The sequence below is a fragment of the Diplotaxodon limnothrissa genome, linkage group LG23 (genome assembly GCF_057381915.1).
Source record: "Diplotaxodon limnothrissa isolate DT_005_m linkage group LG23, D_limnothrissa_male_GT1.1, whole genome shotgun sequence".
In the NCBI taxonomy this organism is placed as follows: Eukaryota; Metazoa; Chordata; class Actinopteri; order Cichliformes; family Cichlidae; genus Diplotaxodon; species Diplotaxodon limnothrissa.
In genome coordinates, this window is record NC_140617.1 from 21,582,823 (window position 1) to 21,609,741 (window position 26,919).

Below are 26,919 nucleotides of genomic sequence, written 5' to 3' on the forward strand. Positions count from 1 at the left end.
TGAATAGATGATCTTTGCTGCAAATACACTAATGACACCATTGTCTTAACATGCACACACCGCGGGGATCATGGGTGGAGCGCTGTTTGTAGCCTGAGGGCAGGGTGTACATGTCTATAGGAGTGTGTATGTGTGTGTGTGTTGGGGGTTAAACCGTCGTCTGACTGTGACAAATCAGAGTAGCGCCGGCTCATCAGTCACACACAACATCAGATTATCGCAGCGTTCGCCCTTCATGCCATTTGTCTTCTCCTCCTCCTGCTGCTGTCTGCACCATCATCTTTGTCTTTCTGACTTCATCTGGAGTTCGGCCGTCAGATTCAACAAAGAACTGCAGCCAAAAATTTAAATGTTTGGACTACACAAAGCCTAAAATGAGCTCTCTGTTGTAGCACTGCCCTGTTTAAACCCAATAAATCTAAATACATCATAAATTACAGCACCGGCTCCATTATTTTTTTCTTGCCCAGATTGTTCTATATACACATTTGTGTCCCAGAAGCCCTTTTTTTGTATTTTAGCTTTGGTTTGACATGACTTTAGGGAAAGATGGTGGGAAAATCTAGCCATAAATAAAAACCAAACAACCACAAAACTAAACTCAGAATGGGTTTTTAACCAACTTATGGATTAATTAAGAAAACAACCAGAAGACTCGCTGATAATTATTAGCTCAACAGAGTTCAATTTTTCTGGTGTCAGGGAAATACTGTTTTAAAATCAGGTATCCAGAGAGGCAGTTGAATGAAAGGAAGGACTCAGGCTACCTGGTTAGCAGCGACTGGGCTGTCACTATAAGAGCAAGAAGATCAATAACAGGTAAGTTCATTTCCTTGGACAGGGTGAAATAAAGTCTATGTTTACAGCTACTTGCCTTGTTCAGTTTTTCTATGGGATCAATCACAATCCCGGGTGAACCCCCAATTAATGTAACACCCTTGGTCTGCAGAGGTGAAGAGAAGCATTCAAGTAACACTTGAGTTTATCTACTTAATTTTTTCTGCTTCCCAGATAAACCCCTAATTAATGGTAAATGACAATGGACAACTTATTTTTAAATGCCTTTCTACTCTACCTGAGCACTTAAAGTGCTTTATACAATATGCCTCATTCATATAATTTTTTTTTTCCTATGCTTAAATGTTTTCTATCCAACATTCACGAATATTCACACTCATCAGAGAACAACCTGGGGTTTAGTATCTTGCCCAAGGTATATTTGGTATTCTGACTGCAGCAGTAATAAGGGATTGAACCACCAACCTTCTGATGAGTAAACGACCTTCTCTACCTCCTGAGTTACACCCGCCCTAAATATGTACCACCCCAGCTTTGCAGGGGTGAAGAGAAGCAAGATAACCAGATTTATCAAGCTCATTTTCTGCTCAATAAAAAGCAAAACTACAAAACAAAACTTCCCATAGAGCAAAAAAAAAAAGAAAGCTAAATTAAAGAAATAAGGCTCACTAAATGTAACAAACTTAGAGTGAACACAGATGGATATCATGTTATTACAATCTGGTTAAAACCAAAACGGTTTTAAGTAATTAAGATGTGGTTAATTCCACTAACAGACCTTCCAAGAAGTCTGTGGGCAGCTTATCCAAAAAAATGGTCACAAAACCCCAACAATATCACAGACACCAAAACGCTAATACCGAGGCTTTGCAAACCAATAGGTTGCATCACAGTGGCTACTTCCATTTTTATACACAGGTCTGTGGCATTTCCTGATTTTTATTTGTTTTATTTGATAATAAACCTTTTAGAAAGTAGCTTTAAACCAAGCAGGAAAATACTTTCCACTGTTTTCCAGCATTGTTACAGAGACCAAACAATTAATCCAGGAACTATAACTAGCAGTAAATACTCCTTATTTGCAGGAGACCCACTAAACGCCTGTTTCTTGTGACAAATGAAGCCACATGTGGAAGAAATTACGTTAAAAAAGAGAACTATTTACAGCCCCTTTAACGTCTCTAAAAACTGGCTTTATGAGCCTTTAAAGTAGCTGGGAAATAAGGGGCTGCAAGGTTAGATATATTCAAATTATGTCAAGAAAAAGCAATATTTTGGAAATATTTCTAGTGTTTTGTTGGCTGTATTTTAACTCAATTGTTGGTTTAAATGCTGTTTTTAATATCTTTTCCGATATTTGCTGCTGTGCGTTAAATTTAAACCTTTAAAGTTGTGCTAAAGCTCCTGTGTGTATAAAGTTTGGATTGATATCTACTGATGGATTCCTGCACGTGCTTCTGTTTCCGTTTGTTTTTCCAGCTGTGATGAGCTACATTATTCAAAAGTGTCAGAGTAGTAAAGGTGCTTTTCAATTTAAACCCTCACTCGCAAGTTTGGTGAGGACAGCTGTGTGTTTGCATGTGTCACCGCTAATTAAACCTGTCTGACAGGTAAGGACACACCTGCTCACACGCAGACACACACACACATTTGTTTCTGTCCTTTGATGAACAACTACATTTATTTTCCAAAACAAACAGTTATTCCTCGTGTTTGCAGGACGTATCCACCCTTAAAGGGACACGCCACTGAATTTTCTAATAAAAACCGAGCAGATTCAGATAAATTCTTCTTCGTTAGTCAGCAGAGTCGACAGCTTTCATAAGAGGTGCTTTAGGGTTTCCACATTTTTCATTTGAGCTCAAAATCCCCCGAGTTTGACTGCTCAGGTTTCAGGCCTGCAGGCTGCTGCCGCCATCCCAAAGAGATCATTAGAGGGGGGAAGGATGTAGGGAGGGGAGGAGCGTGGGAGCAGGGAAGATAGAGGGAGGTGGGAGAGGAAGCAAAGAAAGGATGAGAAGGTGGTGATGAAGGAACAGGAGGGATGTAGGAAGAAGAGAGGTAACAGAGTCTTTGCCATAAGTATACGCGGAGCAGTTGCGGTCATCCCCAAAGCCTGTTCTGAGCTGGATAAAACCCCAGGATGATGGTGAGGAAGGAAAGGAGGAAGGATAGGAGGTGTACCCACACTGGATCCTGAGCCAGTAAATCAGAGTTTCACAGGAAAAGCCATCCATACTGGAGGATACCTAAATATATAACACACAGAAGCATTCCCTGCAAACACATTACATCACTTGGTCATAAATTGCTAAGTTGCAGAATCACCCGCTTGTGGCACTGTGACAACATCGCTGTGTGGTCACAAAATGACCACAGTTATTTTGTGGCTTATATTTTTGGGCTTGGTTTTAGACTGGGTTTGAACTGGTTTTAGACTGGTTTCTGACATGGTTTTGAACTCTTTTTTTAAAAAAAAGTGGTTTAAACTGTTTCCTGGGCTTGGTTTGCACCAGTTTAGCCTGGCTTCTGATGTTTTGTGAAGTTCTTTTAATCTGGTTTTGTTCTGTTTTCTGACTTGATTTGCACTGGTTTTGGTTGGTTGGTTAGTTTGGTGTCTGACAAGTGGCTCCATAGTGTAGTGGTTTACACATTCACCTAACAAGCGAAAGATCCTCCTGTTTGAATCCAGGAGAAGACAAAAATGCCTCTGCGCACTCCTAAAAACAGTTGAGGAATATTTAGGAATTGCCGAATAAAACATGTGGAGTTACCCGTTGTGAAGTTGTTTTAGCCTGACTCCTGATCTTATTCTAAAGTTGTTTTAAACTGGTTACAGACTGGTTTTGTTCCGATTTTTGACGTTATTTTGTTTTGGGGCAACTGCTTTTTGAGTGTTTTCTGAATTCTGCAATTGCTTGGTCTAAGACTGCTTTTTTGGACTTGACTTTAGGCTGGCATCTCGCATTGTTTTGTTTTTACTTTAACTTTGGTCTTCTGTCTCTACATGTAATCCAGTCTGACTGAATGATGTTGAGATCAGGAGCTTTTACATTGTTTACAGAAAAAAATGATTACAATAAAGAAAACAGTTCTCCTGAGATCCAAAGCAGGATAAAAATAGATAAGCAATATCCAGAGGATGTGATGAAGGAAAAGGAGGAAAGATAGGGGGAAATGAAGGAGAAAACAACTTTAAAGCGCCACTGAAAACGATAAAGTCTGATAAAAACACGCACACACAGAGAGAGAGAGAGAGAGAGAGAGAGAGAGAGAGAGAGAGAGAGCGAGCAAGCGCGAACGTGTGTGTGCGTTTAACCTTCATACCTGAGATTAATGACTGTGGGGTTTTTATTAAAAAAACAAATCTCCTGGTATTGTGAGTATTTCCTCCAGATGTGTGTGTTAATTTCTCTCTCTCTCTCCCTCTCTCACACAGACACGATCTGATTAAAGCTGCCTGAGGGAAAACCAGGAAGTGGCGGCAGGAAGACGATGGCAGGCGACCAACCGTGGACGAGTCGAGACAAAGAGGCCGTGTTGTGATTGGACAGAGCTGATGAGATTGTAAACAAAGACAAGTTAAGCTTCCAGGCGTCGTCGAGCCAAATGTTTGAGGGGAAACCTGAAACTGTCATGGTCCTGGGCCATGTTGGCCCAGTGTTCTTAGTTTCCTTGTATGTTTGTATTTTGTTCCTTGCTTAGGCCATGTTTTCTGAGTTGCCCTGTTGTGTTGTTCCCTAAGTGTTTTCCCTTCATGGCTTTTACCCCCTGTGTGCCCCTCTGTGTATCTGTGAGCCCTCGTCTCTCCTTATGTTTTATTCCATGTTTCCCCTGCCCATTATGTCTAAGTTCTCCCCGTGCTCTCTCTTCCCCCTGTGTGCCCTCTATGTATTTATGAGCCCTCGTCTCCCTTTGTGGTTGTTTCATGTTTCCCCAGCCCGTTATGTCTGTGTTTTCCCCGTGCTCTCTCTCCTCCTGTCTGAACCTCTGTGCACTTCCTGTTTACTTTGTGACTCTCACGCCCGTACATGTCATGTTCAGTTCACCCCGCCCTGTCTCGTTATGATTATCAGTGTCACCTGTGTTCCCCGTGTGTTCCCACTTTCCTCGTTAACCCTCTGTGTATTTCTGTCTGCGTCTCCCTCTGTTCAGCGTGACGTCGTCCCTCATGTTGTGTGGATCTTCCTGTGCCTTCCTGCGAATGTTAGTTTACTTTTTCCCAGTTAGTTCTGTATTTCCTGTATTCTGCCGTGCCAGCATTAAAGCTGTGTTCTTTAAGTTTATCCCCGTGTCTGTGAGTCTGCATCCTGGGTCCTTCTCCTGCCTGCCGCACAGCGATTCATGACAGAAACTGTTTGATCAGACGTGGTTGAACAGACCAGGGGTGTTTCAATATGTCGACGTGTCGCTTTATGGCCGACCTATGAACGTTTTAGATGCTGACACTTAAATTACTTCAGCCCCTTTCAGTACGTTATCTGGAACTGATCCTGATTGGAGGAAGTGATCTGAGCTCGAAGCATCTGTAACTCTTCACTAAAACTTCCAACTTTCTTCAGTAATCCTACAAAACTTCAGCAACACTTGCAGTTCCTTCACTGCTAACAACTAAACGCAGCTTTAAGATGCTCTTCAACTCCTTTCAAATTTTATTAATATAGAAATCAGTCCTAAAACTCTTTCATCACATTCATTTGACCTGCCACTTCAACTTCCTTTAGCAATGATCTTCCTCTCAAACAACACTTTGCTAGTCTCATATATATACGGGGACCAGCATTGGCTCCAGACTCAGAAGCTTCAGAGATTCAGATTCAATTGATGCTTCAGCTGCTTTCGGTTCTCAATCTCTAACTTTATCCTGATGTTTTACTTCACCTGAAACTTCAAATTACTCTTTAAAGCACTTTCATCACAACTTTTTTCACTGCTGACACTTCAACCTCAACAGACCCTTCAGCTCTTTTTAAAACTTTCAGTTTAATCACCTCTTTACTGAAAGTCTTTATCACGATCATTTAAACTGTCCCTTCACATACAGTGGGGCAAAAAAGTATTTAGTCAGCCACCGATTGTGCAAGTTCCCCCACTTAAAATGATGACAGAGGTCAGTAATTTGCACCAGAGGTACACTTCAACTGTGAGAGACAGAATGTGAAAAAAAAATCCATGAATTCACATGGTAGGATTTGTAAAGAATTTATTCGTAAATTAGGGTGGAAAATAAGTATTTGGTCACCTCAAACAAGGAAAATCTCTGGCTCTCACAGACCTGTAACGTCTTCTGTAAGAAGCTTTTCTGTCCCCCACTCGTTACCTGTATGAATGGCACCTGTTTGAACTCATCATCTGTATAAAAGACACCTGTCCACAGCCTCAAACAGTCAGACTCCAAACTCCGCCATGGCCAAGACCAAAGAGCTTTCGAAGGACACCAGGAAAAGTATTGTAGACCTACACCAGACTGGGAAGAGTGAATCTACAATAGGCAAGCAGCTTGGTGTGAAAAAATCAACTGTGGGAGCAATCATCAGAAAATGGAAGACATACAAGACCACTGATAATCTCCCTCGATCTGGGGCTCCACGCAAGATCTCATCCCGTGGGGTCAAAATGATCATGAGAACGGTGAGCAAAGATCCCAGAACCACACGGGGGGACCTGGTGAATGACCTGCAGAGAGCTGGGACCAAAGTAACAAAGGTCACCATCAGTAACACACTACAACGGCAGGGAATCAAATCCCGCAGTGCCAGACGTGTTCCGCTGCTGAAGCCAGTGTCCAGGCCCGTCTGAAGTTTGCCAGAGAGCACATGGATGATACAGCAGAGGATTGGGAGAATGTCATGTGGTCAGATGAAACCAAAGTAGAACTTTTTGGTATAAACTCAACTCGTCGTGTTTGGAGGAAGAAGAATACTGAGTTGCATCCCAAGAACACCATACCTACTGTGAAGCATGGGGGTGGAAACATCATGCTATGGGGCTGTTTTTCTGCCAAGGGGACAGGACGACTGATCCGTGTTAAGGACAGAATGAATGGGGCCATGTATCGTGAGATTTTGAGCCAAAACCTCCTTCCATCAGTGAGAACTTTGAAGATGAAACGAGGCTGGGTCTTCCAACATGACAATGATCCAAAACACACCGCCCGGGCAACAAAGGAGTGGCTCCGTAAGAAGCATTTGAAAGTCCTGGAGTGGCCTAGCCAGTCTCCAGACCTCAACCCCATAGAAAATCTGTGGCGGGAGTTGAAAGTCCGGGTTGCTCGGCGACAGCCCCAAAACATCACTGCTCTCGAGAAGATCTGCATGGAGGAATGGGCCAAAATACCAGCTACTGTGTGTGCAAACCTGGTAAAGACCTATAGTAAACGTTTGACCTCTGTTATTGCCAACAAAGGTTATGTTACAAAGTATTGAGTTGTATTTTTGTTATTGACCAAATACTTATTTTCCACCCTGATTTACGAATAAATTCTTAATAAATAAACTGGTGCATGCGTCACACTGTGCACCACGTTATTGTTTCGGTGAAATGAATTTCTACAATACTGTTACTGTTAATTCTACTCTCTGCAGTGTTTCAATGCTTACATATACACACAGTTACTGTCCCTCCACACATACGACTCTGTTCTGCTTCTATGCCCCAGCTTTGTTTACTTTTTCCCACCGAGGCTTCTAGACTTCTGATTGGCCAACATTTCTGCACGGTTAGGAATCTAGCGCCACCTGCTGCTTTGGCATGTTCATAGCAGCGTTTTCCTTCATTTCTGCCTTTATGTGTGGACGGGATTATTTTTTAAAACGAAAACGGAAAATCTCCGTTTTCAAAAATACCCGTGTACGTGTGGACGTAGCCTCAGTCTCTGACTGGAAGCTCTAATTCGTCATTCGGCTTTTGTCAGACTAAAGTAACTGTTAAAACTGTTTGAAAAGCTAAGATATACAACAAGGAGAGATTGAGAATTTCCTTTTAGTTCTCAGTTTATTTGATATTGACAAAAGTTAGTTTTGTCTGTTCTTCTGTAAAACAAACTAAGATTTATTTTTAGAATTAATATTTTGTTTCTAAGTGGAATTGACAATTTAGTAGTTGTTTCGTTTGTTCTATTTTGAAACTTAAACGCTTTAGCGGCTGCCTTTTGTGTAGTTTGCAGTATTTGCCTTTATTTATCTGAAAAAGTCTCATGTTCCTTAAGTACATCTACCCTGTTGAACTTATTATGGGAAATAAATATTTAAATAAAAACAAGCTGCTGATTATTTCACATTTTACTTGTGAGAAACGGCACATTTAAATCTTACAAATATAGTTATTTGGCTTATATCGTGATAGATATCATTATCGCCTGAAATGAAAAAAAAAAACATATCGTGATATGAAAAAATCTCATATCGCCCAGCTCTACTATATGGGAACTTTTATAGCAAGACATCTGTTGTTCTGCCTTGCTTAAGGACACTTCTTCGGTCTCTGACATATGTAAAATCATCCTTTTGGTGCCAAGAATTGAATCAGCAACTACAGCAGGACAATATGACCAAAAATATTTATCACGATATACATTGGAAATTTGCGATATAACTGACGATATAATTGACACTAGACAAAATACTTTACAACTCCACAACTTTATTAGTGCAAAAAACCCAAAACATTAATCTATTTTCACTTAAACAAGCAGCTGTTTTTTATGTGCATTAAAGTTATATAAAAAATTTACAGTGCAAATGCAAATTCCTTGCTGACAGTTTAACCAAAAGGCATTTCCAGTGGAAATTGGCTGACATATCCTCAGCATAACCATGTAGAATATCCACAAAACTTAAAAAGAGGTTATACACACACAATACGGTAATACTATGTCGAAGCGCAGTACGTATCACTCCGCCAGGCGCCTGCCTACAATAGCCGTAATGCTCCGACAAGCCATCAAGCAGTCCGGGTTCGTAGCTTAACAAAGTCGTACTGAAACATTTGACAGATTTTTGAGCGCCGTGTACGACATAAAATCGTTTTGAGGTCAGTAAACACAACCAGAATTCATACATAAGACACACGGGATTATGAGGGGCACTGTCGATTTTCAGAAAAATCAAAGGATTGATTTTAAGTGTGCCGTATTTTCCAAAAAACACGGTAATAACGACGGCCCACTAACATGCTCTACCAAAAACAGTGCTTTGTTGTGTACCTGACGGACGAAAGCTAAACCAGTTTCACACCACTGAAGTTGCAGCATTTTTACAAACCAATTCTGGTTCATCTGTTTCATTCAACGATCCACTTTCGCCCTTCTCATTCTCCGTCGCCACCATGCTTTTTCCGTCATGTGCGTATGAAAACAAAGGCACTGCGCATGCGTGTTTTACCCAGATTCTATCGCAATATTTCATTTTCTTATCATTGCCCAACATTATACCGGTATTACCGTGAACGGTATGATATGGCCCAGCCCTACCAGCAACCTCTATGATTGAAGTGCAGTCATGACCAGGCAGTTTTCCATCTTTACAGCTCAGCAGCTCAACGCTTTTACTGCAAACGGTTTAAGTTCTACATTTCTATTCACTTCATGAGAGCAACGGGGGTTAGATGGAGCTGACCTCCAACCCCGATGGCTTTCTGGTGCGAGTAGTATTCATGTCAGCACCCAGGTCTCATGTCGCACACATTTTCGAGTTGAATAGAGAAGCACACACGTGCATTTAGAGGGTAGAAAAGGCGGAGGTCAGCACACGATGAGCTTTAGCAGGACGGGAAAACCTGAGAGGACGGAGCGGGAACAGAGGCCGGGTTTGGTTTTATAAAACGCCCACATGCTTTCTGTCACATGCTGACGCTGACAAAACTTCTACAAATGTACAAAAACATGCAAGACGCAAAGCAAACGGCAGTCCCAACTTTGCTGCTGAATGATTTACATGATCGTGCACGGGGGGAAGAAATGTCGTTGGCTTCTCCCTGCAGAGACAAAACCGGTTAAAGTCCTGAAAATAATAAAGCCAGCATTCAGGAATGACTGGTATCATGAATCATTGAAGGAGAATGTAAGCATGTAAGGAGCCCAGTTAACCTGCAGCTGTGTTAACTCTGAAACTCAGTGTTTTCTCTCTATGTTCAGATAAACGCTGAAAATATATTCCATTAGTATAGGGAGCTTAGCTCGAGTACAAAGCTTCAGTTTACCCACTGATCTAAACTTCTACGCTCACCGATGGCCACGAGCTGTCAAGAGAGTCCGAAAGTGTGAGATCGAGGACACAAGGGATGAGATTCGCACGTTGAGCACTGCTGTGCAGCTGATGGTTGGAGTCTAGTGCACGTTCAGCATTTTTTCGATTTCCATTATTTGTATATCAACAAATCGTTAGTTGAGAAAAGTTTAATTTGGGAACCTCCCAACATTCTGGTTGTCTCTACAAGTCGCCGAATTTTACCAACAGTCCAAAATTTGTGGGTGCTACATCACTGAGACACCAGCACTGATGAAGTTCACTGCAGACGAGGCTTCAACAAAATCCACATTTTAGAAAAGACCCAGAGCAACTCTTTGATTTCTGGAAACAGCACTGGGTCTATTTTTGACACAAGCTAACCTCAAAATAACCCGGTGCCTGAAGCCTGGAGTACAGTATGATGCGGACACAGCCACAAACAGCTAGAGACTCGATGACCGAGTACTCGTTCCCGGTGTGTTCCCAGGGAGAGGCTGAGGAGCTCGGAGAAGCTCAGGATGCCAAGGGATGATAGCAAAGGTGTGATCTGATCCTTTGGTCCAGATCGATGCTAAAATATCCTCAAATTGCTGCTGAAATAACTAGAAGTCATCCTGCTGCCTCAAACCTTCTCGCTCAGTGATCACTTTACATGGAAATGTGTTTGTGTTGCCCCGGCTGGGAAAATCCGATTATTCAAACATTAAAATGTAAATCAGTTTAAGAGTATATTGTGCTGTTACACTGCAGTGTATTCAACATTTTACACCAATAAAAACTTAAAGTTTCATATCTAAGAAACAGAATCAGATCTTTCACCTTATCCTATTGTGTGTCTGCAGCTGAATCTGTGTGATGATGTGTCACTGCTTTAGTTTTGTTTAATAATTTGTAAAAAGACGAGAAAGAAAACTGAGTCCGCCTAGGGCACCGCTGCTGCGCTGCTTTAAATACACTGAATGTGCCTTCATCAGCACTGTAAAGCAGGAAATATGCTGACATACGAGCAGTTTGTCCTCCAACATCATCATTATCATCTACACTTACAGCCCGGCCCCCTCCGCTGACCTCAGACTTGTCAAAGCTGCTCAGTTCTGTGTACCAATGCTGCATTGGGGGTGTTATTAGTGGGTTTGAGATGGCGGGGATGGGGAGGGGACGGGGGGTCTGCAGATCCATCACAGAGAAGCTGGGTTTAAAACACAGAGGTTTCCACTCGGGGCACGGAAACCTGCAGAGCCTCGGACAACAGAGAGCTTTGTGTGTTACCACTCGCTCAGCTGTTCCCCCAGGCCACAGGAGGGCAAAGAGGAAGTTGCCACGGCGATAGCGGAGCTGCTGGCACGGGGACCCAACGGCAAGGCTTTGGAGTGAAACGAGTCTCAGAGATGCAGCGCCTGCAGGTGTGTTTCTTTCTGACAGGGCAGCTGTGTTCACGCCTGAGAAATGGAGACGCAGAGCGAGCTAATCATCGGCATCGCTCCTGCAGGAGCACAGTGACACTGTGAAGGGTCTCGTCTGACCTGCGCTCAAAGGAGGCAGCAGGGAAATTATGCAAAACTGTCCAACGGACTCTTTGTGGTCTGATCACATGCTTACGAACCTTTGCATGTGAGTCACAGACACACAGATGTTCACCTGCTGCACTTCCTTCACTGTTAGAGCAAAGATACTCGGACAACCCGGACCCTCAGCTTAGACACCATGAAGGAGTTCACTGGCTCTTAAGCCTCCAAATGTGAACATTTCACCCTCTAAACTGGAAGAACTTCAGTTCATTGATAAAAAGTGTTGCTCATGCAAACAAATAAGGGGAAAAGGTGTTTTAGTTGCTCTGTTCTCACTTCCACGTCCTCTGAATACCTCCTTAAAATACAGTGTGTAAACACAGCCTGGTGCACAGAAAATTCACAGATTTGGTCTGTTGGTCTTGGCTGTGTCAGTCATGACTTCTCAGCTGCACCGAAGTCCACAAAATTCTTTCTTTTTTGCAGGATCTTTTTACAGCTGATGGTTTATTTATGGCAGATTTTTAAATAAGACATGTCGAGCAATTTCATTTTGGTTAAAAGGTTAAATCTGATCTCTGCACGTCACACAGAAGGTTTGTGCAAGTTGGAAAGCTTGTGGCTATAAAACAAAATGTGCCTCTAGCTCCTGCTGGTGGGCCCTGGGATTCAGGTGTGACAGAAAAAGAAACTTCTGTGTATAAATTTAGACTTCATGCTTTAAACCTGGAAAATCTTCCATTTCTAGTAGATATGAGCCCAGACTGATGGAAATTGCTGATAAAAGAGGGGAGGGGTGTCACGTCCAGGAATATAAGTATAAATCTTGGGATCTTGTGCTGACAAACATTTGTACCACTCCTAGTTTCTCCGAACTTTCACAACAGAGGTTTGCGTTCCAGTTTATACTTGTTACTGGGAGAAACACAAGGTTGAAATCAACTGAAATGATTTGAAACAATGAAACGTCAGTAATTACAAGTACAAATGTGGCTTCTCTCCAATCTGACCTTCAGCTGCCCAGATTATGTCCAAAATAAGTTCTTGCAACGTCTCGTTGGACAAAGGCATTATTTAAAGGAGAGAAGCCTCCAGCAGCTGTTTTCAGGGCTGACTGATGACAGTTATAAAGCTTTCTGGTGCTATAAATGCAGTTTTTATGTCTCAGTGACCACTGAAATGAATTCATTTAGATCAGACAGGATATGGAAGTATCATATGTTGGTTGATTTTAATATAAATGTCAGTTTGGACCTCAAAAATCTGAAGATGTCCAACATGAAACCTTGGAAATCACCAAGAGACCCACTGTGGAGAATTATTACATAAATATAAGTAAATTAATTATTTAAAAAGCAACTTTACACAGTGAGAGTGAGCTGTGAGGCGGAGCTGCGTCATCGGTGAGCCGATCAACGGTGAAATAAAGTCCTAATCGATGAACAGAGTCCATTAATAGACTCAATATCAATAAGCAGTGCTCGTCAGACTCACTGTCACCGGCTTAACACAAACACACACTGACCCAAATATCAGCCTTTTAATCAGTCCAACACAACCATCCCCCATCACACACACACACACACACACACACACACACACACACACACACACACACACACACACACACACACAGAGTGCTGGTTGGCTGGCAGCACGCCGGCCGCTCTCATCCTCATCTCAAATCAAATAAAGCCGCCGTCATACCGCCGGCTACAAACTGCTGCACACACACTCTGAAACACACTCATGGTCAGGAGTTCATTTAATCAGAGCAACGATGCTGCGTCTGTGCATTTAGGCCCCAAAACAGAAACAAACACGTCTGAGAGGCTGTAAAAGGCTCCGAGTGTTCTTTCATTAACAAAAGCTGCTCATTAATTAAGGGGAGTAGCAGTTTGATCTTACACACTACAGTAGCTTCAGTTTACCTGAATAATCTTTACATAAGGACTGGAAAGACGTAACTCGAGCCTATTAACACACCACATGTTTGTCTAGCAGTCGAGGATTACAGCAGGTATTAAATGGCTGAAGTGCATCAGTATTCTCATTGTAATGAAATGCTCTCTACAGTGAGACAGCTCTTTAACTGAAGCGCTGTCAGAGCAAACATAATACCTTCACCCCCATCAGCCAGACTACAGGCGGAGGCTGCAGAATAAAGACAGAAGTGTGGGCGGGAAGGAACTTCACCTGGAAACAAACAGCCTTAAACTGCGCTCCAGCCTTCATCTAACGCTCACTCTGACACGTTCTTACACTCAGATTTTTCCCACTGCCTCCTCACGTCCTCCTCCTTCACCTCTATCTCCTCAAAAAAAAAAAAGCATAAGGTTACATTTCCCCCCAAAATATCCTCTTGATGGGACTGCAAATAGGTCATGATGAAAGCGCTGCCTTTTCCGAACCTTCACAGAGACACTTTTACAGCCCGGACCTCAGAAAGGACACCAGGATGTAGGCATTGGTCTCTGGTGAGAGTTATTGTGTTTTGAACACGCACATCAGCCACCCTGACCTGCTCCTACCAACTCTGAGTAGTTTTTCATTCATTTAAAAAGGTGTGGAAGGGTTCGCCATTGGTGACTAAACTCAAGTAATCTAGGCCAAGGTCACGCCGTTTGGATGTACAGGAATGCAGACTCTAGGAGACGCAGTCATGATCTTGTTCATGTTTTCATCATCAGTGACTACATATATGTCCACAAAATATTTAGACTATCAACTCATAATGTGTTTAGAGAAAATGCGTCTTAACTGTTCCTATACTCCTGACACATTCGGGATCACTACAGGTTTTCGCTTAGGCAGCAGTTGTCCTTTCTTTAGGCGCCTTCCCAGCTTTGACAGAAGTCCAGCTGGGATAACCACATTTACTCAGGGCCTTCTTGATGTAATCTTCTGCTTCCCTGACCGCTCTGTCTGTGGGGATGGTGTTCGCACTATGTTGTAGCGTCCTGATGACACCCAGTTTGTGCTTCAGTGGATGATGAGAGTCAAACCTTAAATCTGTATGCATTGGCTTACAGTACACATGAACTTTTAGATGTTCCCATTACTGATGGAAATCTCACAGTCTAAGGTTTTTGCTTAGGCAGCACTTGTCCTTCTCTCCTGGATCTGTCACAAAAATGAAAAGCCAAAGGATGAAACACACAAATAACCATCAGCAATCATCCACAGCAACAATCAGTGAAATCCACGTGTAGGAGTCACTCTGTACAGAGGCCAAAACACTCTGCACTCTGCCAAAAAAGCCACGTTTCCATCTTTATGTGTGAATCTGCTTCCCTCTCGACATCCACTTGTCTGTCTACAAAATGACTCATCTTTAGGCTTTTCTTATTTTTAGCTACTGAAAACTACACACAATCAGGCAACAATCAGATACAGACACTAAACTTTAAACTGACGTGAGGATTCAGACTGCAGAATAAAAATCTGTTTGCTTATTAATGTTTGACAAGAATCCTTTCAGAAACCACTTCAGTTTGTTAAGGCTGTACTGAATTTAGGAAACAACATTTTTGGGTGTGTTCTGACAGGAAGATAGAAGACTAATGAAAATGAACCCAAACGGTTTTATTTACTTTCTTCGTTTTAGTGCCAAGACTAAAAAAATGTCCCAATTTAACTCAAGACAAAAAGCATTGGAGGGAGAGGTGAAGTAAAGAACTGGTCTGAGTCACAGACCAGTCTGTAAACTGATTCCAGGTTTATTAGCATCTTTAGCTCATCAGTTCGGCTGCTCTGCTCCCTTTGTTCTCTAAAGAACGGAGGAGGAGGTGTTTGTTTCAGCGTGGTTACATCAGGCGTTACCGCCGTCCCGGATGCATCTCAACTTTGGCTCGCTCTGCTGCTGATGCTGCGTATCAGAGGGGTGATTCAGAGCATAACAGCGAGCGTCCTCGGATGGATTTGAGCCTTATGTAAGAGCTGTAAGCTGCAGGGAGGGGAGGGGTGGGACTCCAACCGGCACGCCAACGTCACTGGGCCAGTCGTGGACTACAGGACACAAACAAGCTAAGCTCAGTCAGCCAGTAACTGATATGAAGAAGCCTGAGGAGTGTGCAGTCTAACACAAAATGATCATCTATTAAAATACAAGAGAGCCAAAATATTAGGAACACACCAAGCACCACGACCTTTGGATTTTGGTCCATTTGAAAACCATTACTGATCTTTTATTAACCACTTAGACTCTAGACGTTTATTATATTGACCATTAAAGTGACGAAGGCCACATTAAATTTAGTAAGAAATAAATCGAGATTTTATAAAGACTGCAGTGTGACCGGGCCCAGGACCATTTGAGGCTTTATATGCTTAAGTTAGGGATGCAAAGCTCCAACTTTTTCCATCTCTAACACCTCAGCTTTTGGTATCTGCTGATCCCATGCCGATAATAAGTTAATAGGTCATATTGCTCAGTGAGGAAAAGACCAGGCTGATATTGATCCAGGCAAACGTGGTGAACATCAGCAGGACCTTCAGGTCACGTCTGGTTTAAACTAACACAATCAATGACAAATCAGCTGTCAGCTCTGTGATCAATGGTTTTCATTGCACACAGGTGGACCGTGCTGCTTCACGGCTCTGTTCACAGAGGCCACAAAGCCTCGCCACACGGGCCAACTTGGCTCTGAAGAGGAAGTGAGGAGGAGGACAAGCAGGACCCCTGAACAACCTCCAGCACTGAGGCGACACAGCAGCCAGCTAATACGCTGCCAGCGAGGAGGGAGCGGCAGAAGGCCAAGGCGTCGCTGCTCTAACACTGAAGGTTAGCAGTGAAAACAGTGTTACAACATCGACGCGTCTCCGAGCTCTTTAATGAGCGAACAGCTCCGTCACATGCTTATGCAGTTATTTAAAAACACTGCAGAGAAAAGAGGGAAGAGCTTGTCTCTGCAGCTGTGAAACACAGAGAGTCCTGTCTGTTAAATGCAGTTTTCCTCACAGACTCTGGTGCGAGTGCTGTTAAAAATAAAGAAGGCTGATGGTTTCCAGGCCGCGGCCTGAAGTCACACTCGGGTCCGGTTATTTTAACACACCACACTCCGCCGGCCTGACCCGCCTGCAGTAATGATACAGCCAGAGTCCCCGCCGGAGACCCAGAACCAGGACAGCATCTGGCCCACTTCTGCTTCCTCGGCTCTGCAGAACAAACTCAAATTAAACCTGCTCTGTGTAGCTGTATCATGGACTATAATGCTCTTTACTGGACCTAAGTGAGAAGAAACTGAGCCAGCTTTAAAGACTGAATGGCCTGCGAACTGACCTCAGCATGGACAAATGGAGTAAATGGAGCTTTCAGGATCAAATCTAACATCTTCTTTCTGTCTGGAGTTCACTAAACTCATCAAGGAGAGGAACACAAGGAAGGAAGCAAGGAAAGAAAATAAAGCAAGGACACAATAAATAGAAGAAAGGAAAGAGGAGCAGATGAAGGAAATTAGGCAGTGAGAAAGAAACAAGCAGACCAGAGGATGGAGAAAAAAAGGACCTGAAAAAAAGTTGAGGAAAGAAATTAAAAGAAAAAAGGAAAAACTGGGCAAACGAAGAAAGAAAGCTAGGTGGGAAAAGGAGTCAAGCAAAGACAAATGGAGGGATAAAGGAATGAAAAACATAAGGCAAAAAGAGAAGGAAATAAGGACCCAATGAAGGGAAGATTGATAAAAAGGAAACAAGAAATAAGAGTTAAGGAAAGGAAGAAAAAAGAAAAAGATTCAAGGAGGAGTTAAGGAAACAAGAAGGAATTAAATTAGGAGCACACAAGACTAGCATGCAAGGACAGAAGGAAACAAGGAAGGATGGAAAGGTGAAGGAATGAAGAAAGAAAAGAAGGATGAAATGAAGGGATGAAGGAGGAGAAAATTTAGCAAGGAGAAAAGGAAACAAGAAAAGAAAACGAGGTAAGGAAAAGTAAGAAAGGAGAAGAAGTGGAGTTACAGAAAGAGAAGAAATGTAGAACAAACGAGGCAAAGTTAGGATAGCGAACAGGTGACACTTTAAGGAAGGAAACAGAAAATGATGTCAAATAAAGAGAAGGAGACGAGCAAGGAAAAAAATAAAAATAAAAGGAGAAATGAGGAGAAGGAAGTAAGGAAGGAGAAGAGTCATCTCTCCATCATCCCTCCATCTCTGCTGCAGCATTTCCTCTAATAGGATTTTCTCCCTATTATACCCATTGTAGTGAGTGTGTGTGTGTGTGTGTGTGTGTGAGGTTTATGTATGGAGGCAAAGCAGAGAGGAGGATCAAAGCTATAACTGAGAAACAGCTCGACTCATCTGGAGGAGCTTCAGCTGCTGAAGAATCACGAGTGTGTGTGTTGTGTGTGTGTGTGTGTTGTGTGTGTGTTGGGAAGATAAAGAAAAAAGCAGATAAATTGATGCAAACGTAGACGCAGTAATTGGCATCCAAGACTGAGTGTGTGCATTTTTACAGCCCATATTACTTCTGCATGGCTGCGGATGTAGGTCAAACACACACACGCACGCACACACACACACACACACACACATTCCCCTACATTTACTCCCAACAGACACACACACCAGTCGAGTCCATTAAGACAGCGAGGTCAGGGGCCGTCTTTATCAGACAACAATCCCTGGCCTCGGACAGAAAAAAAAAAAAAAAGTTCCCCTCTGTACACTGATGAGTAGGTGCTCTGAAATCACCCAATCAGGACGCAGCAGCAGGATGAGGTAAGCGCATACAGGTGTTGAGTCAAATGACAAGAAAAAACTGATCGACTAGAGAGATTAGAGTGGCACGTCAGAGCAAGACGAGGAAGCTGTCGCTCACAGCGTCCAAACACATTATTTCCTAACTATTAAACACTAATTACAGTTATTATTCTTATTAAAATGATTACTACGGAGAACATGGAATCTTAAAAAAAGGTAACATGAGCTTGTGAAGTCGACATTTCACCACATTTCATACCTCAAACAGACCGAAACATGGACTAAAAGAGCGCAGAGCCCAACAAGATTTTCTAAATCATTTACAGCACTTCTGGTTATTATGATTAGTGTGGAGCTAATGAAGCCAAACACCCAACGAGAAGCATGTATGTCGATGCTAGAAGCTCATTTAGACCTAAGAGTCTAGCCAAATTACACACACACACACACACACACACACACACACACACACACACACACACACACACAGAAAAATATTTAGTATACACATCCAGAAATGCATATACTATTATATATTGTACATATATTTATTAGTTTCAGATTTAGCCATTCTTGTATTTTGCTTGTTTACATTATTGTATTTTGCACAACTCTGTTGCTTGTGAAGCTCGCACACAAGAATTTCACTCACATGTGCTGTACCAATGTACCTGCACATGTGATGTGACAATAAAAGTGATTTGATTTGATTTGAAATTAAACAACACAGATTATTTTCTTTAAATGCGCCGTTCCTGGTTAATATTATTATTAGTATCATCATCATCCAGCCACTCCCTGAGGCTGCTTCTGCTGGGGGTTTCTTCCTGTTAAAAGGGAGTTTTTTCCTTCCTACAGTTGCCAAAGCACTTACTCACAAGTGGTTATGTGATTGTTGGAGTTTTCTCCGTTATTATTGAATGGTCTTTACCTACAATATAAAGCGCCTTGAGGCAACTGTTGTTGTGATTTGGTGTTATATAAATAAAATTAATTTGTTAATATTACTGTGTAGCACGGCATGCTAAACAACCAATATGAGCACCAAAGCGCGGCGGTGTTTCTGATAGGAACACTGAGCCCTTTTTTTTTTAAACTTCAAAACTGACAGAACGCTGGCCTGAAAGCCGCGTGCAGCATGTTAAACACAAGCCGTAAGAGTGTGTGCGCTCTGCGGTGAGGAGCCGTTGTTAAAATGCGCCGCAGCATTTTAAACGCGATGCTTTGTGCCTTCAAACTAGGAGTTAAAAGCCTGGCTTGCCTTCGTCTTGCGGAGGCGTAAACCTTTGAACGCGCTGCCAGAAGAGAGAATCGAGTCATTCAAAAACCAAAAGAAACAGAAGTTGAACGTTGAACTTCAAAATAAAGGCCTCCCTGCTGAGGTTTTCTTGGTCAGTGTGAACATGAAAGAGAAAAAGTAACAAAGTAAGAAATCAGGCTGACAGATATTTTCTTGATTAATCTGCAAAATGTGAGGGAACAATGAGAAAAGCAGCATTTAATTGTTCTGCTGCCTTTAGTTATTTTAATTTGAAAGGTTTTCCCACACTGCTGAAGGTGTGAACAGCCACACTTCAGCCTCCAGTTTCAGGACTTCTCTCAGGACAAACAGGTCGTCTGCAGAAACAACAGCTTACCTGCCAGACGCCGTCATCTAGCAGCTCGCTGGGTTGGGGGGGGTTAACGCCTCAGGAATCTCAAACATGTGAAGCCATGCCCTGCACCACCACAACCATCCACCCACCCCCACCTCCTCTGTGTGATCAGACTCTAAACCTGTTAGTCCACCTCTGAGAGACCTGCAGAACCCAACGCCTGTGGAAAGGTCACAGAGACCCTAAGAACAGGACAAAACAGAGCTCCTTCAGAATAAAAGCCTCTAAACAAACCTTGCATCAGCCGAGACAGCTACAAATGATTTCTGCTTTATGTGTTTGTTTCTGTGTTTAGTCTTTGTGGTCCTGCACGGACTCATTTATGGAGCCTTTAAGGTTCCTCTGCAGAGGACAGAGGCTGATGGAGAAAACATCCATCTGTGAGAACAACAACTAATGCACTTCCTCTCATCTGTCATGTTTTCCACTCGTCCCCTCTCCATGGAAAGAGGATGCTGCAGATAAAAGTCAAACTGCTCCCAGTTCCTACTTCCTGTCTGACATTTTTAACCCTTCATTGGCTTCTGTCTCACCATGCTTTGGATGGAGGTGATGGCGCTCTGCCTCGTGTTGAATTTGCTGAGCTCCGAGTAATGAAAGACAAACAGCAGCAGAGTCTCAACCAAACACCACCCTGCTGTTTAAAACAAACACACACTTCACACTCAAACATCCACACACTCAAACCCTTGTGGTCACGTGTTTACCGTCAGCGCTGCCTCCGTTCATGCTCTCCATGCTGGACTGCGACAGCGCCGTCCTCCGGCTGCGGCGCAGCGACCTGTTGGTGCTAGGGCTCCCCACCGGCGTGGACGTGGAAGCACCGTCCCTCCTGGAGAAGATCCCGCTGAAGAAGCGAACCAGGCGCCGCTCGCTGGAGCGTCCCCCACCTCCCCGCAGCAGGAAGCCTCCACCTGCTGCCCCGGCAGCGTCCTTCTCTTCCGCCAGCCGGAGCAGGTCGCTGTTGTCCAGTGTGCGGTTCTTGCTGCCTTGCGCCCTCTCCCAGCGGCTCAGCTCGGACATGGAGTCTGTCTTGTTGAGGACGGCGCCGACCTCCAGTGTCCTGCTCTTCTCTCTGCTGGGGTCGAGGAGGCGGGCTGTGGGGAGCGGCGCAGCCGGCTCGTCATTCTTTGCGGCGTCCTGGCCAATGCAGCCGGAGCTGCTGTGGTGTTTGTCTTTGGAGAGCGCCCGCAGGCGCAGCAGCTCACCACCGCTCCAGTGCCTGAAGCTGAAGCTGCGGCGCAGCAGACCGGGTGGGTGCTTCAGAGGAGGTGGAGTCTCTGGGGGGCCTTCTGTGGACGGCGCCCCGTTACTTTTAGAGTGGGCCAGCTTCCCGACGCTGCTCACGGGCTCCGAGCTCTGCTCCTCCACGCTCTTCGCCTTCAGGAGCTTCTTCTTCTTCTCGCCAACACCACCGTTCTCCACCAGCGCCTGTGGTGCTTCCTCCACCTCCCGCTCGCCGCCGTCCTCCTGCCCGGGCTCCGCCAGCGGACTGGTGGCCTTGGCGCCCCGCTGCAGCAGCTGCTTCCGGCAGATCTTCAGCCTGCCGAGCTCCAGCTGGCCCGTGCTGAACGTCCTAAAGTTCCGCATGTAGCCGTGGGAAGAGGAGAAATCCTCCGACTCGTCCTCCACCTCCTTCAGCTGCTCCAGCAGACCTCCCCGCTGCACCTCTGCCGACTCCTCACGCCTGAAGACGCCCACCTTTGGGTTCTCTGCCCGCCGGGGCACCGAGTCCTCATCCTCTAAGCTCTCCCTCTTCACCAGCGTGAGTGAGATCCGGTACACAGTCTTTCTCTGAGGAGCTCCTCTCTCCATCCTCTCAGAGCTGCTACTGTCCAGCAGGTACATCGCCTCCTTCAAAGCTCATGTGAGAAACTGTGAACTGCTCCTTTACTTTAAAATATTCGGATTCAAAGAGAAACTGTGAACTGCTCCTTTAGTTTTATCATCTGAGCACTAACCTCTGCAGGCTGCTGATGGGTCTGCGGGTAAATCCAGTAAACTAACATGCATTAACTCCATAAACCAGCTCCAAACCCAGGCTTTCCTCTTCATCCAGATGTGTAAACAGCGGTTTGGAACGCAGGAGACACTCGGGGTTCATCCCAGCGGGATTCACGACACACAGGCGCGTCCTCCGCGGCTCCCACGGGGCTCGCAGCTGAGCTCCTCCCGGTGTCTTAGGCGTCCTGCCCGGTCAGAGGAGGTCCTCACTCCGCGCTGAGTCCCGGCTCCAGCTCCGGTGTCTTTACAAACCAAGCCGGGCGGGGAGACGCTGTTCGAGTCCCGGACCGTCTCCCATTGTGTGCGCACATCCCCCGCAGCGCCGCGCAGCAGCCAGCCGGGCCTCTCGCTCCTCAAACCCGCTTCACTTGTGCTCCAAATGCCGCTGAATTTCCAGCTGAAGATCCGGACCTCCGCTCACACTTTAACCCGCCGACAGTAAACACCGGACCGGACAGCCACCGCACCGTCCTCCGCTGCACTCTGAGCGATCTCCGCTCCACACACACAGACACACACTGAACACCGGCCAGCGGCAGCAGCAAAGGATGATGGGGAAACACGGTGCGGAGACCTCACAGGAGCCGGAGTGTTAAACCACGTGTTTATTATTTACTCTTACAGCAGAGCCTGGGCTATTTTAGAAGCTCTGTTAGCGGCACCAACACTGAGAAGGACACTTTTCTCCTCACTATGGCTAAAAAATATGGAGGCCTGAAGCTGCCAAAATAAAAACAAACCAAAAAATTGAATTAAATTAAATTCCAATTTAAAGAAAAACTAAGTGCAAACAGTTTATTTATTCACTCATTCAAACACATTTAAGGAGGACTGAAAATCCCAAATTAGAAAGAAAGAATGAAGTAATAAAATATATATATGCAACAGCTTATTCATAAAAAATATACTAATTGACATTTTAGGTGTTAATTCACTTATTCACTATTTTACTTTTGTGTTTATTTTATTGGTTTGTCCATTGAAGCTTGTTTATCTCTATTTTTGTAATACAATTCTTTTGTCCTGCAATATGAAAAACAAACAGGATGGCATTAAGATTTTCTTATGGAGGACCAAAAGTACTAAAATAAAAAAAAATAAATGTGTTAATGAATATATAAATAACAAATATAAATGCAACAACAACAAAAAATTAAAAAACATTCATGGCTATTAATTAATTTATCAAATTTCACATAAATGAATGCTTCCGATTTGGTTTGCTATGCGTTTCATTTTAAATAATACCTGCATTTATTTACCTTCCTGTTTAAATTTAGATTTTCTTCCCTTTTTTCTTTTATTTACATAACCTTTTGAAGTACAGCCCCCTTTTTGCAAAAATGAATAATGAATTAGAATACGCACACGCACACATATACATACATATACATATACACATATACATACATATACATATACACATATATACTTGCAATTATTTTGTTTTTTAATTATCTATTATCTATTATTTATTATTATTTTGATAATTTTTTTCCCTTTTCTGGCAGTTTCAGTCTTCCAACTTTGGACACTGAAGCATGGATTTTATATTCTGGAGCAGGTTTCTCCCTTCAGCAGGCTGGAAACTTTCCTAAAATAAATGCTGAGGACCTGATGACCCTAAGCTGTGGCTTTACTTCCTGCTCTGATCTACATATAAGTCAGCTGGGCAGTAGCGGGGTCACGCGAGAGCAAACTCCAGCTCTGGTTTTACTGTCTGCACCGCCTCCTCTAAAGCAGGGGTGGAGCCTCCTCTTTCTCCTCTCTGTCTGTCAAGCTCTTTGAAGCCTCCCGGGCAGCCATGGAGGCAAAAGCTGCACCCACAGGGGCACAAAATCAAATTTGAGGTGGAAGAAGCAGCAGAAAGAGGAGCTGAGGAGCTTCTGATGGTGGAATACACACAAACATTTAAGTGATGTTTAACTGAACCTGAGTGTGCACTGATTTAATCCCAAACAGTAAGCAAGAAACATAAAAATAAAGACGCAGAAACTGAAAAGTCTGAAAGAGGTCTCCATCTCCAGAGGAACCACTAGATTCCAACATAGATCTGAGTTTCTCCCTCCTGTTTTACAGTCCCTGAAACACCGGGCTCATGCTGATGATCGCAGTAATAACACACTAAGGAGTTCCGCCTTAGTGAAGTTGAGGAAGTGATTCTGCCTTTAGGCTGGATATCTCCCAACCTATGAAGTTATGAGGACACGAAAAAGATGGAAAAGTGGCTTCCTTAGATCTGCACACTGGAACAATATGAAGCTGCGGGCTTCTGGGCTGTTAAAGAGCAGATTGAAAGAATAAATCCACCTTAAAAACATTGTTTAGCTTCAGGTACCTCACAGCAAAGATTACACATATGCTGTGTTTAGGGGGGTCCTCTTGTGTTTAGACCCAGTGTCACTATGAGCATGTGCAGCTTCATCACCGCTCCAACTTTGAAATATTTAAGGTGGAAGTGAGAAGTGGGTCTGCGGTTGCTGTTTGTCACGTGACCTGCGCCTCTTTGATCAGTTTCTAAATTAAAGCGAAATCCTGAGTGGAAACTTGTTCTCTCAGCGCTTTCTTTCATCACGACTTCTCATCTCTGAAGTGCCTCCCTTCATCTCCGAGGAGGAGGAGTGCGGGGGAGGATTAACTCACCCTCCTCTTCCTCACCGTCAGGCCTCGGCCTCTGACGCCGGGTGGATGATTAGTGGGATTAATCGAGATTAGACGAGCAGCTGAGGGCAACTTTCTCCTTCCACTTTTCGATTGGGAAGCACATAAAGGTAGTTAATGTGCTCCCCCCCCCCAACGAGACACCGAACATCAAACGCACCTCCACCTGACGACAGAAGTACGGAGAGGGTCGCTGCCGCTCAAGCACAGGTGGAAACAGCTGGACGGAGATGGGTAAAGGCTGCCGTTGTCACACGAAGCTGGAAACATTGTGCATCAAGGTGAGGAGGGGGATGGTGGAAGCAAACTCCACGCCGAGATGGCAAATTACACGCCAACGCACGCTGCCCCTCCGTGACATCAAACACACCTCGCAGCCTTTCATCCCGCAGCAGCCTCGGACTCAGACGTGAGATAACTCGAGTGATGTCACAGCCACCAATGCAGCTCCTGACTCCGGCGGCGGAGTCTGTCACGGCAGGTGGAGACATGAAAACCGTCCTCTGCATGTTTGTCAGCGAGTCCTCGTGTTTCTGAAGGTTTGGTTCTCAAACCGGAAAAAAAAACAGCGACTTGTCCTGAGGGACAGTCTGTGTCCTGGAGTCTGTGTACAGCTCAGCTCAACACCTGCAATCAATTTATTCGTCCAATCGGGCAACCATGAGGTCAGACCTTGGTCTGGACATGAGAGCTTCAGTTCATGGAAACAAAACGTCACGTTTTTTGGGTCCATGAGCACAAATGTGTAAGTAGTGTATTTCAACAGTAAGTATATTAGTGTAGTAATCTGTTGTGGTGAAGATGGAGCTGAATCTGTCGACTTATTGGTCGATCTACAGTCCTTCCCTCGCCCATCAGGTCGAGGATACAAGCAGCAGAATTGAGCTTCTCCATTTAGACTGATGCTCCACAACCTTAATCCACATATTCAGATATTTTGTGCGCAGAATAGAACGTCTTTGGAGGGGTCCTCATGGCAACCAATCTTTAAAAGACATGGCAACCGATGCATTTTAACCCAAACCTAACTCACCGGTTTTTCTTCCATAATATATAATTTTCTAACCCTAGAACACTAACGTGAGTTTCTAAGACTTTAATGAGGAAGAAAATCAAGTCCAGAAACTAATGCAGCTTTCAAATTAATAGGTTTTAAAGGCTTTAGGTTGCTGGCTCACTAACTGGTACAAACACAGTGAGGCGCTCTCCCTGTGAGGGCGCCCTCCCTCTTAAAAGGTAAAATCTGCAGCAGAAAGCAAACAAAGACTGAAATTATTGGGGGGGGGGGGGAGTGTCTTTTTCTACCCTCTGCAGGTAAAAGAGTGCTCAAGGGCACTTAGATGGTGGGTGCTTTTGGTCAGGAAAATGACAAGGTCTCGTCAAAGTCAGCGCTGTGTTAATTCCAATCGATCAGCTCGATCAGAAACAGATCAGAGCTGTCTGCGGTAAGAGGCTGCTTTATCTCGACGTCCTCCAAAATGAGCTGTTAGCTTTTTGTGTGTGTGTGAGGATTTGTTTTCTCTTTCCTCTCGTTAATCATCTCGTGACCTCCCAGATTTATCTGGTGACCCCGTGTGGGGTCCTGACCTCTGACAGATACCAGTGAGAGGGATTTATAGCCGGCGCACTTTGAGGAAGGTTATTTCTCATTTTCCTGTGAGTTTAAGCTTCCTGGTGCAGGCTGTTTGCAGTAAAGTTGGAATCTAAGTGTCCGCAGAGGTCTGCAGAGCTTTAACCTGTCCTTTAAGCTTTAATCTGGCTCTCTGGGGACCCCGCCGCCGCCACTGCCCTTATCGGGCCCTGCAGCACCCAACCCCGGCAAGAGCGTGGACAAACACCGCCACATCAGAGAGGGTCACTGCGGTGAGGTTTATAGAAGGAGACACAAAGCAGCTGGATATTTGAAATGGTGATCTGCGAGCACAGCGGGATTAACCGGGGGTCAACTGCAGCCGGCAGGTGGACACTGAAAACCGATGGAGGAAAAGATGGAGACATGGCTGTTAAATGGGATTACCAAGAAGTGTCTGGAAACAGCTCTGCTGCTGCATTTAAGGCAAAGGAAAAGCCTTAAAATAACATTTGAAGCCTTGAATGAATAGAAATCACCTCTTCAGAAACACGTTACTGCTCCTAAGACACTATACACGCGTCTTTTTCCTCGGTTTTCAACAGATCTTAAATTCACATCTTCCTTATGGTTTGGGAGCAACATTGGGGAAACAAGCCTCTTTCTTCTTTTTCTTTTTCTTTTTCTTTTTTTGTCTCTTTCTTCAAGGCAAATTTCACTTTATCTTCTTTATTTTAGTGGCTTAGAAACAGGATGACAGCTATAGGTTATCTTTAATATAGACTCAACACATGTTTAGTTTT

General features: G+C 44.1%; 1 protein-coding gene across 1 annotated transcript in view; it reads right to left on the bottom strand.

The window, feature by feature from the left end:
- The window catches only part of agap1 (ArfGAP with GTPase domain, ankyrin repeat and PH domain 1), a 136,492-nt gene extending 113,915 nt beyond the window's left edge, over positions 1-22,577 (bottom strand). The window contains exon 1 of the mRNA XM_085348223.1: positions 20,589-22,577. Within this exon, the coding sequence (XP_085204349.1) occupies positions 20,589-21,729 (1,141 nt within the window). The 5' untranslated portion in view covers positions 21,730-22,577. The remainder of the gene's footprint in view (positions 1-20,588) is intronic.
- Between the last annotated feature and the right edge of the window lie 4,342 nt (positions 22,578-26,919).